This window comes from Uloborus diversus, chromosome 6, assembly GCF_026930045.1.
Source record: "Uloborus diversus isolate 005 chromosome 6, Udiv.v.3.1, whole genome shotgun sequence".
In the NCBI taxonomy this organism is placed as follows: domain Eukaryota; kingdom Metazoa; phylum Arthropoda; class Arachnida; order Araneae; family Uloboridae; genus Uloborus; species Uloborus diversus.
The window spans coordinates 118,049,126-118,062,789 of record NC_072736.1 but is presented as its reverse complement, the minus strand read 5'-3'; the positions used below and the strand labels follow the sequence as shown (position 1 = coordinate 118,062,789).

The 13,664-nt window shown below is 35.8% G+C and overlaps 1 protein-coding gene across 1 annotated transcript in view; it reads left to right on the top strand.

The window, feature by feature from the left end:
- Window positions 1-12,799: 12,799 nt before the first annotated feature.
- LOC129224938 (glutamate receptor ionotropic, kainate 2-like) overlaps window positions 12,800-13,664 on the top strand; it is a 56,890-nt gene continuing 56,025 nt past the window's right edge. The window contains exon 1 of the mRNA XM_054859486.1: window positions 12,800-12,899. Within this exon, the coding sequence (XP_054715461.1) occupies window positions 12,800-12,899 (100 nt within the window). The remainder of the gene's footprint in view (window positions 12,900-13,664) is intronic.

Here is a 13,664-nt window from a genome sequence, read left to right as displayed (position 1 = left end):
CAAACTGTTCCAAAAAGTGTACCTCAAAGTGTTCTAAAAATGGAGACAAAGAGTTTGAAGACAATTTTATAAGGGGGGGGGGTATATGGGGCCGTGTTCCTCCCGAAGGGATAACATTGACTTAACTGTCCTATTAAATATTCTTTTGTTTATTTCTAAATAGCAGAAATCAAATTGTTTACAATATTACTTAAAAACACACATATCGTCGCCTTAGAGCAACAGTAAAACATCTAACCCCAGAAATAACACTAAGATGTCCTACTGTTGCTCTGAGGCGACGATATAGCATATTTGAATAAAATACACTCCTGTTTGTGAAAATTGCAACACCATGAAGGAAGCATCATAGTTGCATGAAATTTAATACACAGTTGAGTGGTAATGGTACAATCAAATGATTGCATTTTCAAACCAAACAAACAATAAAAAGAGATAGAAATTAGTATTTTGTGTGGCCACCACGCGCCGCAATAAGAGCTGCTACACGACTCGGCATGGAGTGAAACAAAGTTTGAATATCTACCTGCGGAAAATTATTCCATATTGTTTGTATGCGTAATCAAAGTTCGTCTGTCGAAGCAACAGGACGAGGATCACGAGCGAGACGCCGCTCAACGAAATCCCACACATATTCAATCGGTGACATATCCGGGGAATATGCAGGCCAAGGAAGAAGCTGTGCCTGCTGCGAATCAAGGTAGGATTTGACAGTCCTGGCGACATGTGGACGGGCATTATCCTGCTGGAATACAGCCCCTGGCAATCCTTGCAGGAAAGGAATAGCTTGGGGCGGTAAAACTTCGTTTATGTATCGGGTACTGTTCAAATTGCCCACAATTCGTTGCAATTGTGATCGTCCATGATATGCTATGGCACCCCAGACCATAACTCCGGGTGTTCGTCCACTGTGGCGTTCGATAATGCACTCAGGAATGTGTCGTTCAACGGCGTAGCGCCTGACACGAATTCGGCCATCATGGTTCCAAAAATTGAAGCGGGATTCGTCAGAAAAGACGACCTGCTGCCAATCAGCCCGCCAGCTCCTATGCACATTGGCCCATTGTAGCCGCAGGCGGCGATGGTTTTGCGTGAGAGGAATCCTGTATAAAGGAATCCTTTCACGCAGCCCACGCTGCAGTAGACGTCTCCGAATTGATGAAGTACACAATGAAACACCTGTAGCTGTTGACCACTATGCTACCAATTGTCTGGAAGAAGCTGTGCGGTCCGTCAGCGCCATACGCACCAGGTGTCTTTCATCGCGAGCTGATGTCACATTTCGGGGTCAAGTCCCGGTTTTCCGAGCTGTCCAACCCTCGTCCGTCCACTGCTTCCAAACACACATGATTGTGCTGCTGTTACCCTGCACACGAGCTGCTACTGCACGATAAGACAATCTAGCTTCACGAAGGCCAACGATTCTGCCCCGTTCAAACTCCGAAATTTTCTCAAATTTCGCTTTATTTCGTCGAAGAGGCATAGTAAAGATTCAGTTGACGTTTACTCTAGCATATAACCACCGATAATCATACACGCCTCGCTACAGCCGTCCATTTTTATTGGGTTCGATCCGCCGTTCAGAGGGCGCTGCTCAGCATACGCAAGCCCTACCGGTCTGCAATTCTAATCATTTGCATATCATGCCCTACTTTACATTTCCTGCAATTTTCAGCTCACTCGCATAAGTCCTTCGTGGTGTTGCAATTTTCACAAACAGGAGTGCAGCTTTTGTTTCCTGAGGTGTAACATGGGAGTCAGAGATCAATATGAAAGAATACGTATATTAAACTAATTTAATTCACTGATTTATAATTCAAAGGTACATATCATCGCAATTTTCCATTAATTCTTCTTTGATAGAATTGGTAATTAACATTAAGAGAGTCAAAAAAACATTTTAAAGAAACTTCCTGAAAACTTAGTAAGGAAAAATTGTATGAGAATTCACTTTTTACTTGAACTCTCCAGTGCCCCTCCCAGAAATTGTTTCTGGATCCGCTCCTGTAGAGTGTCGTGTTAAAGAACTGTTAAAAAAGTGCTTATGTTTTAAGATTTGCAGTGAAGTTACTGTTCGCTCATAATACTAGTTACAAGCTTGCTGTTTGAAGTGTGAATGAATGTAGTGATAAATTTTGTTAGGATTTTTTAACATTCTTTTTAATGTTTTTAATAATGCGTACAAGAATGCTTTTATTGTTTACTAGCTGCGTCGCCGGCTTTGCACGGTCTACCTCAAAAATGAAAGTTATGTCAAATGAAGCGTGTTCAACAATTAGGCTTGAACAAAAAAAAAAATGCAAAATATCTCGACAGATTGTGGAAAAATAACCCAAAATGAAAAAATTTGAATTCCTCTGACTACATGAAAAGCCTCAAAACAAAAGTCAGAACTTTATTTGTTCATGATAGAGAAAAAATGGCAACAGATCTTTCTTTTCAATGTTTTTTTTTCACGCTACAAATTTTAATAAAAGCATTGTCCAAGAATGACCGTGATCAACAATGGATTTCCAAATAAAGGCTTACATACATTTTAGAGCAAGATTAGTTAAAAACAGTTATGATTCATTTCTAATTACCTTGGAACATTGGAACAAATTTTATCTGATGCAGGAAAACCAGGGGTTTCTATGGATATTTTATTCTAATTTTTGCGAGCATTTTTTCGCCCTAAAATGCCATTTAAGGGGCCTAAAATGAAAATTCGAACGGAACGGTACGGTACTATTTTAGCGTTTGAAAAACCCCCTACGTTCCTTCTCTGGTGCCCAAAAGTATCTTCCTGCCAATTTTATTCATATACAGTAGACCTCCTTTAAGGGACACCTCTATTTAAAGGACACATTTTTTCTGGTCCGAGTCCCTTCGAATTAGGATATCCATGTACAGTAGGCGCCGCTTAATGTGATCACGGTTAATGTTATCCTTCGCTTAATGTTATCAGAATCACGAAGTCCCGGAACACTTGTATGTTAACACACGTTAAAAAAGTCGGATATTGTAATCAGCGTCTTCGTTTATTGTTATCACTTTTTTATAAACTTTCAATTTTTTCCCCGTTTTTGTTCCTCAATTAACAGAAATGCATAGGCAAACCCTGACGAAACGAACTTTCTGTGTAGCATTTTGTGGTTTTCAATAGCAGTTCAAAATGTTTCTAGGAATGAAGCTACAGAAAGTTCGCCCCCAGTGACCACAGCCTCCCCCTAAGAAAACTTTCTTTTGCACCTAAAAAAATTCAGTCGCTGAACATGTTGCAGGCATTGATGTAGGACCTCCATTGTTGCCATCACTTTGTAAACTATTAAAGAATTGTGTCGAGATTGAAAACAAAGCAAAGTTAAACTAAAATTTGAACAACAAGCAAAACCATGCTGGAAGAGATAGAAAAGCTGAATGTGCTTTGAAACTGGTTTACGAAAGTCAGAGAAAATGGTAAAATATGGATTTTAATTTGAGGTTGCTAAAATAAATGCACCTCAATTGGAAAAAAATCATTATTTTGTGTCTCCTGGATTATTTTCGGTTATTGTTATCAAATTATATGTGTCCCAAAGTGATCACATTAAGCGGCGCCTACTGTATTTACCTCCGAACAAGGGACACTCCATTTAAGGGACAGTTACAGAGGAAACATTCAAAAATTCATGTATAAATGCATACAAGTATTGAATTTACTGGAATTCAAGAATCTAAACCCCAACAGGTGAAAGTTTAACAAGTGCAAATATTGTGTATTGTAAAAATTCTTGCTAAAATTTATATGCATGTTTTTTCTCTTTCAGCAATTTATTCAAGTAGGCTAACATCCGATAGATAATCAACGGCCTGTCTATAGATTTGTATAAAATCATTTGAAATGTGAACGCGCTGATTGAAATTTATACCTTATTCAATTTTAAAATGCATGAAATCAGACCAGCCCATGTGAGCAATTACTTCAAAATACTTCATGTAAGTTAGAAAACTACATTATTAAAAAATTTTTGATTAAATTTTAATTACTAAAAGGATAAATTTTGAAATTTGAATAATTTTTAACTTTATTCAGTATACATAAATCATTTTTGTTACTTTGTCTCAAATGTTAATAGTTTATGTTTTTAAGACCTTTTATTATACTTGGCCTGTTTATCACTTGGCCTGATTTTGCTTATATTTCAGCAGCTGGATCACTTAGAGACTTCTGGATTTCACTAAATGATTTGCTTAATTTTAAGGTACAACTTAACGCTGAAAAATAAAAATTCTGAAATAAAATTATTATTTCGGTTAGGATGGAAAACAGCAAATTTCATGTAATTTCCCCGTTAAATGTTTAAATATAAAACCCATTGTTACAAATTTTGTTGCCTTGCAACAGTAATGTTGAAAGCAATCATAATGCAAATTTTGAATCAAGGCTTCTCTAAAACAAGGATGAAATTAGCAAGCATAATTCCTAGAGAGGAACAAGGATTACATTTTAGTGCCAACTGCTTAAAGTTTTAGACGTATATAGTTTTTTTCCCTTTAAGTACCAAGCATTTATATGAAAAAATAAGGTGAAGTTTCGTGATGGTAAAATTATTCTATTTCTGAAATACATTTACACTAAAAGAATAAAATAACAGAATTTTAAAAAAAATACTAAGCACTTTTCATAACGCACTCAAAAAGACAAAATAACCTTTCTGGGTCAGAAAGGACAATTTAAGCATTCCTATAGTTTTCAAAAATTCCAAGAAAATTACACCACAAACTAAGAAAAGTGCGGTTCTAGTCATTTCAAACTAAACTTTCCCAATAAGAAAAATATGCATGTTTGAACTCTCAAAGTTATGATTGAAAGCTATAGATTAATATGGAAACATCTGTGACTGAAAAATTAAGATTCTTTACTGTGAGTGGAATTTCTTATCGAATTCGGTTTGAGCAGGCTGACAGACCACTCATTAGACAGCATCATTAATTTTTCATATTATTCTGGCACAAAAGTAAACTTTTTACATCTTAAAATTATAAGTATCTGTCAACAGATTTTTCTCCATCGAAAAGGAGTAGTTTTAATTTGATTTATAGAAAAATGTCCATAGTAACTAATAGACACTGGTTTCTTAACTTTCCTTTTTTATTGAAAAAAATTGCTTCTAACCATTAATTAAATCATTCTCTATCACGTCCAGCTACTACACGTAATTATTAATTGCAGTTTGTAAAATTAGGAGAAGGTGAAAAAAAATCTCGATTACAGGCCGCGCCCGGTTAGCCTCGGGCTCGGATAAAATGTACGATATTTCTGCGAAGGTGCTGGCAACAGCGGCAAATCAAAATGTCGGCGAGGTGATAAGTTTCGCATTCACCTCTTAATTGCCCGTCGTTTCGCGGGTCAGATGTTTCCTTAATAGTGGGGGTCCAGGGGGGTGTAGAGAGGCAAATCGGTGATAAATGGACGAGGTTTTGCCCTTCTTCTGAATATTTTAAATGTCGCGGCCGAGGTGCAGAAGTGGTAATTTGGTGATAATGCGTGTTTCCGCAGGGCTTGGAATTGTTTTTTCGGAATGCATTGGGCGCAGGTGACGCTGGGCTAATAGAAAAATCATTTTCATGAACTGGCCGGCATTAAAGAGCTATTACATTCCGCAAAACAGTGGGGAAGGACTTGATTCAGCATTTATTGAATCATTGAAACCATGTATGGCATTACGCGGCTGGGAAATAAAAGCTAATGGTTGCAGACAAAGTGCTTTTTCCTTTCGTTATGACTTCATTACAGTCTTGATAAATGCATCTTTTTGCTTTTTCCCTTAATTACCTTGCATACAATAGTCCCTTGAACCAAAAATGAGGCCCGCAGGCCAGTACCGATTTTCAGTGGAAAACAAGTCAGTCTTGAGGGGAAAGAACTTTTCAGGTAATATTTTAAGATTTGCATTGAAAAGGAAAATTAAGAAACAAAACTAAATGAATTTGAAGTTGATAATTTAAGCGAACTTTTAAATAAAAACGAACTGGAAGAAAAAGGAACTTTTCTCCTTACTATCTATTAATTTTTTGTATCAAGTTATAAGGGCATTACGTCTTACAACTAAAAAGGACTACAAAATTCAAAATTAAACGAAGAGTCTTTGCAGTTAAATAATAGAAATTGTATAAACAAATTTAATTTTTTCGTACAAATAATTAAACAGCTCCTCGAAACTACAATCCATGTTGGGTCGTGATCTTCCTAAAAACTGTACTTTATAATAGCAATCTGTCTCCTGCTGCCACCTGCTTTGTTTCACATACACACACACGCATACATACAAACACCTACACATATACACACACCTACACACAACTACCCACACACTCATGCCTGCACACAGACATAAACACACATGCCTACACACACATACACATACCCCCTTTTACACAAACACACATACCCCCCACACACATAAACACACACGCTTACATACACACACACACACACACACACACACACACACACACACTCGTGATTGCGAAAAACAAAATTTGAATTCAAGAGGCCAAAATTCAAATTATTTTATTTATTTATTTTTATTTTTTTTAAAGGTGGACCAGTGGTTAAGAATCCCTAGTTTAACGTATAAATATTCATCGAAAACATTGAAGTGCCATGCAAATTATGCCCTGATTTCAACCGTAGATTCTAAGACAGTTGACTGGCAATCCCTTTATGTCTCGGTCAAAAACGAGAAAAAATACTGATAAAATACTATTACAACTTCCATATCAAACATATCTAACCCTGTTAACTTTTAACAAGATGTGTAAGCTCTCTTTTTTAAGTTCCCATTAAGTAGGGTCCTGTCGAAATTCGTGATTGCGAGAAACATAATTTGAGTTTAAGATGTCAAAGTTCAAATTAATGCCAGGGGCTAGATGCTTGATGTTGTTATTGGAAATTTTTTTCTTTTCTTTTTTACGCGGATCAGTGGTTGAGGATCCCTAGTCTAACGTATAAACATTTGTTGAAAACGTAGAAGTGCTATGCGCAAAGTATGCCCTAATTTCAAGCGTAGATTCTAAGACAGTTGACAAGCAGTCCCTTTATTTATATGTCGAGCAGAAACGAGAAAAATACTACTAAAATACTATTACAACTTCCATATCAAACATATATCTAACCTTGTTAACTTGGAAAAACATACGGAAACTCTTTTTTTAAGTTCCCAAGAAATAGGGTCCTTTTTTTTTTACGTGGACTAGCGATAGAGGATAACTAGTCTAACGTAAAAATAATCGTCGAAAACATAAAAGAAGTGCCATGCAAATTAAGCCGATTTCAACCGTAGATTCTAATACAGTTGACAGACATTCCCTTTATGTCTCGATCAGAAACGAGAAAAAATACTGCTAAAATACTGTTAAAGCTTCCATATCAAACATATCTAGCACTGTTAACTTGGAAAAACATATGTAAATTTTTTTTTCCCATGTGTAAAGCACGTGATCATACTAAATTTCGGAATGCAGTAATATCGCGCTATAAGTTTTATATTTTACAAATGTCCTTCCTGTTTTAGCTATAAAATGACCTGCCTTAATTTTTTACAGGATTTTTATCTGTGCTATAGAACACCTAAAAGCTATGTTTCCAAACCACAAACATTTGCTAATGTGTGACAGGGCAGCAAATTTGCACCTCTTCACTTCAACTCCCAGCGTGAATCCTCATAAATTTTCACCCCAATTAGCACTTTTGGGGCAAAGTTCCCGATAAGGCGGATTCGCTTTTTTTTATGAGAGCTTGTTAACGAGATTTCAAATTATGGAAATGATGAAACCGATACTTTTTGTATTTAGTATCATGCTTCTTTTTTTCGAGCTAATAATCTGAAAAGAGATAGAGAGCCGCCAATTTAGAACAGCATACGTGTTTTTGGTTTCCTCTTTGTTCTGATGCCGTACAATGTGACGGAAAATTAAGTTAAATTATGTATTTTACTTTCTTAATTAAGGTTTAAGTCAGAGAGCTTTTTAACGAGAACTTAATTTGTTGTAACGATTTTTTTTTTCGGCAATTTGATTGATGAGATTTTTTTTTCTACGCCGAGATTTTTTTCAGTTTTCTCTCGGAAGCAAGTTGCCCGCATTTCTTTCAAAGAAAAAATAAAGAATCATTTCCTACAAATATCAGGTTCACACGGACGGATGTTTAAGGACTGTATTCAAATTTAAAGCATTTGACTGGTGTTTTGAAAAATATATTTTTACTTTTGTTCGTTTTCGTAATTATACGCACTCAAAAAGTTCTTACATTGGGTTTTGCTTTATTAGTCTTACTTTCGATTTATTCGACTTGTTTAAAGAAACTTTTGTACTGTACTCAGTACAATGTAGTCGGGGGAGGGAGGAGGACTTAAATTTTCAATATGTTTTGCAACCATGTTCTGGTGAACTCCCACCCGTTGAGAATCTTTGGCAATGAACAAGTAGATAAAAAACTGGCTCGCATATGATTGAACCTGATAGTTCCATGCTTTATGCCTGGGATTTACAACCTGGGAGGAACACCCCCAAGGAGGGGGGGGGGGTAGGAGAATTTCAAGGAGGGCGTAAATGTACTCCAAAATTAAGAGGAAAAAGTAAAACTAACTTGAATTTACTTATTTTTGAGATTACATGTAAGTATTTTTGATATTAACAACGTTTTCGAAGTTTTTAGTGCAGTTTTTATCCATATATCCAAGCGGATCTGTACTTGAAGCATTAGCAGGCAAATATTCATAACATCAAGCAAAGATAGTCCTTAAAATTGACCAGCGAGAGGTACCCTTTTTCACAAGTTACAACCTAATATTCAAAAACTTATCACGAGGAAACAGTAGTTATCCTCTTTCTGATGTTGTGAAAGTGGTGCAACATGCCGACCTAGCCTAGATCTTAGATTGCTTGCAATTTAATTTTATTTAGTTCTTTGATTTCATGTGTTCCAATAAAAACTGTTAAAATTAAGTTATGCTTAGTAGCATCAAATTTTGTAAACGAAATTATCTATATTTTTATTAAATAACCTCTTTCAACTATCCCAACTAGTTTCAGTTTTAAATTTGTACTGACCACATATGGTAGTCTGATGGGGAGGGGGGGGGGAGAGCTCACATTGTTGTTCAAAGAGGCGCGCAGAGCCTGAAAGTTTAAGAACGCTTTATGCAGCGTTTTAAAAAATCGTTCGAAAAATTAAAATACCGAACTATGATATTCAGTCCTTTACAGACAAATGTTAGGGATTATTGACAAATAACAAAAATCGTATTCTGATTCCGCGCATAAAGCAGTAGAAGTTGTAGTTTCTTCTTCAGAGGCCATGACTGTTTTTGTTTACAGAACTGTTCAAACCAACTTTAGCATGCTAAGAAAAACGTCTTGTTTTTGTGACATATTTGAGTTTTGTTATTTCTTTTCAGGCAAAAGAATAATAATAATAATACTTTTTTTTGGGGCGACTTTCCACATATAAGTTTTAAAAACACCAAGGAAGACATGAAAAGTCGTTCAGTGCACGGTAAAAATATCGCAAAGTCAAAACATGAAAAATAAATCAAAAATAAATACAGTGAAACCTCTCTGAGCAGCCACCCCTCTATTCCGCAAAATTTCCTGCGTTGAGAGGGGGTGGCCGCTTTAAAAGGTTTTTGTTACAGTTGCAATATAACTTTGTAATACACAATATAAGCAAGACGAATACACAGAAGGAAGTTTGAGACCGCTCTAAAAGGGAAATAATGTATTATTTAATTATTGTTGACATTTTTCGAAGAAAGGATACAATTTGTGACTTAAGTTTTCAATCTTCTCCAACAATTGTTTTTAAAATCGAATTCAAAATGTTGCTTGTTGCCATTCAAAATGTTTTTGAATTCCAAATGATAAATAAATTGCTCTAACCAATTTATTTGACATTACATCTGAATTTCCGATGACTTTATTTATTGTCCCCAAAATCACTTCAGTTGAAAGTTTAGTTTGCTCATGATTACAAAACGTAAATTGATTATCAGAGGCCGAATTAGTGCCTGAAAGGCGTACAAATGTATTTGCTCAAAAGACGTTAATTACACACAGCGAAATGATTAGTTAATTTAAACCAATCCCATTAGATTTGATTGAAAAACGCTTATTTTCGCTGATTCGTTAACCAGAAAATGATTCTATCAGTCGGCAGTATAATTATCAAAGCTCTTCATTGCTGTTTCGTGCTGAAAAGAACTCGAAATAGTGCTCTACTAATTCTCTCGCCTATTTTCCGCGTTCATATTGCTCAGAATTTCAATACGTAGTTCAATATTCATAAAATGATCTTACAGTGTTGTTTGCTACACACAGATTATACGTACACTCTGACCAACTAATAAAATAAACATGAATGACATATTTACTCCAAAATGATCGGAATTCGTTAAAGGCCAATAAGAATTCTCCTATTTGAACTGAAAAGCTGCAGATTAGAAACAGAAAATGAATGGATTTTTCTGAAAAATGGAATGGACGCATCCACACTGCGGCCGTTCAGAAGGGTTGGTTGGAAATTGCTAAGGGTGTTTTTAACATTAAGTCTATGGGCTAAAAAATCCGTGCCGCAAAAAAGTGGCGTTAAGAGGGGTGGCCGCTTAAGACAGGTGGCCGCTCGGAGAGGTTTCCCTTTATTACTTAATTTAAAATTTTAAAACTGGAATGATGGTTTTGAGGTGGGAAAAATGTGTGGCTGCCCCCACCTCCTAATAACTTTTGTGGGAATTTTCCGGCTCAAGCAAATATTTTTTTTTTGTTCGAAAGATCTCGGCGAGGACACCTCATTCCCATATTTCACTTTTGATTTGAACAATCTTCTTGATCTGATGAATCTTCGTTCAATCAATTGAACAATCTTCTTGTTCAATTTTGAACAGTTAAAAAATATAATAATAATAATAACATTAAGACATTGTAGATCCCCAACTTAAAGGCAGATTTTCTTAAAGCAAACTTTATTGTTGGGATAAGCTCTTGATGAAGGACATGTTCAAAAATTAACATTTAAAATTTTCTTAACATTTAAGCCTACGAGGGGATTTAATGCAAATATAGATCCCGAACTCAAAGGCGGATTTGCTTGAAACAAGCTTCGTTGGAAAAGGCTTTTGATCAAGAACATGTTCATAAACGAGCGTTCAAAATGAACGGTAAAAAATGTTGGCATTAAAACCTACGGGGAGATTTAAGGCAGATATAAATCCTGAAACGACAGGCGGATTTGCTTGAAACAAATCTTGCTGGAGCTCTTGAGAAAGAACATATTCTTAAACAAACGTTCAAAATGTTTTAAAGAGACTTATGGAAAGAAATTTATGTCAAATATAAGTTTTTCCATCTTGATAAGAACGGATCAAGTCACGCGATCACCGAGCATCTTTGGTCTATAAAATTTAGTTAAGCGTCGTATATCTCTCCTTAGTAGTCCTTCAGGAAGGCAGTTGCCTTCTTGAAGGACTTTGAAGAATGCCCAAGGCGCAATGCATTAAAAAATAAATAAACAAAAAGTCATGAAAAAAAGTTTCCTCTGGTGCAGGGATTTGGCCATTCACTCGAAACAATTTAGATGAAAGTACTTGCATATTCCCTCAATGTTTGTTTCTACAGCGTCAAATTGACATCCAACCATAAAACTTTGAAAAATCAGATTGAAACTTTATTTCGATGAAGTTGTTTAAAAATGATGCGGATTAAAAATGGATAGTAAAAGAGGGTTAGTAAGAAATTGTTAGAAAATGTGAAAAAAAAAAAAAAAACTGAGTTTCTAATGCTTAAAAAGTTATGAGAATAAATGTGAGTAGAACTTTGTGCACGGCTAATAATGTTCCAGAAGTTATAAAACTTACAGGGAGGAAATAAAGCTTTGGGGGAAATGCCAATGCTTAGAAAATTATGGTACTAAAAAAAATGGAAGAAGCCAATTTTCAGGAAAGTAAAAAAAAAAAAAAAACACAGAAAGAAAGCTAGTAAAGGGAGAATGTGAATAACCAGTTTCTAGGAATAAAAAGTAAGAGGAAATAAGTTTCTTATAAAAAGTATTTTCCTGAAAATAATCGTGCACCGTTTTTCTGACATCAATCCTTTCCTTATAATTTCATCAACCTGTCGAAATCATTCTAGCTTGGTCACCCTAAAAGAACTCTGCAACAAAGGTGGAAAAGTTTTGTCCCGCAAACTGTAGCACTGCAGGCGATTCTGCAACCTTCTCCCGAATGGAAGCAATCCCGTAACCATGGCAACCGGAGGAAGAAGGATGCACTGGATGCAATCGATAATCGCCATACCCTCGCCGGCTCTTCCTTGCCAACTTGAACTCTTGAAAAATTCCAAAGGATTACTGAAAGATTTTGCCACATCTGTATTTGGACCTGCACCATTGGCATCTGTAATCGCTTCTGTGGTCGTTTATTGGTCTATTTAAATAACAGAGAAGAGGCTGCTATTGGTTACCAATGCCCAAGTGCGGATTTTACTGATGCGTGCAGACGATGAATTAGAGCTTAATATGAAAGGCGGTTGAGTACAGATTTTGTTCGAATTTTGTTCCATTTTAAAACATCATTGTTTCGCCGGATTTGCAACGCAGAGTTTATGTTCACAAGAATCAAGTTTCATCGGATTAAGTCGTCAACTGTTTTCTTGTGAAGAGGATAGATTAATGCAGTGACGACTAATCTGAAATATGATGGGGAAAATGTTTTCAATATTGTCCTACACTGCAATATTGTCTTACTGTAATCCTCTCATGGTGAATATTCCCTAGGCCAACAGCATGGGAAAATTTTGGTCTTCGACATCTTCTTTTTGGAAGGCATATGTTTGTGTGGTTCTTATAGCAGGAGTTGTTTCATTACCAGAAAACATCAAAGTTGGTATGTGTTAGATGCTTTTTTTTATGTGTCCCTTTTCTACGCATGTACTTGCAATGGCGTAGCCAAGGAGGAAACGGGGGGGGGGGGTCATTCCCCCCTCCCATGAAACAACAAAATTTTATTTATAAACACACTTGCAAATGTCTAAATCTGTGCTTTTTTGCTTTTAATTTCGAAAAATTTCATATGACCCCACCTCCCCTTGAAAAGTTTTTTGCAACGCCACTGTGTACACGGTACTTCTTCAATTTTCTTGTTATTAATGCTGATCCAAAGTTGCCTCAAGTTAGATTATTTCTTGAAAATTAAAACTAGGCAAATATAAAGAGAAATAATAATAAATAAATTTTAAAAGCCGAATTAGTATTTTGAAACATGAAACGCTTCATAATCAAGGAGAACTTGTTAGAGAAAGTTTTTCTTTTTTCACAAACAGCATTAACGTATGAAAACCGGTTCCATGTTTGGAGAGTTGACATTTGTAAAATTTTCCAGCTCACTACCAATTTTTAACCCCTGACGCAAAAAGAGGGTTTTGTAAGTTTATCGTTGGTATGTGGCATCATTACCCCAAAGCGGTTGAACCAATCACGACTTAATTTTTTTTTCCAAAAGATGACTGGATCGAAAGTGTTCTTAGCTATGATCCCTTTGAGTCGTTTTTTAATTTTTTTTTTTTTTTCAAGTTTTTAATTTACCGTATTACCTTGCATTATCCGACATGCCGCAAAATTCGGGGGTCACAAGATTTTCAATAACACTTGC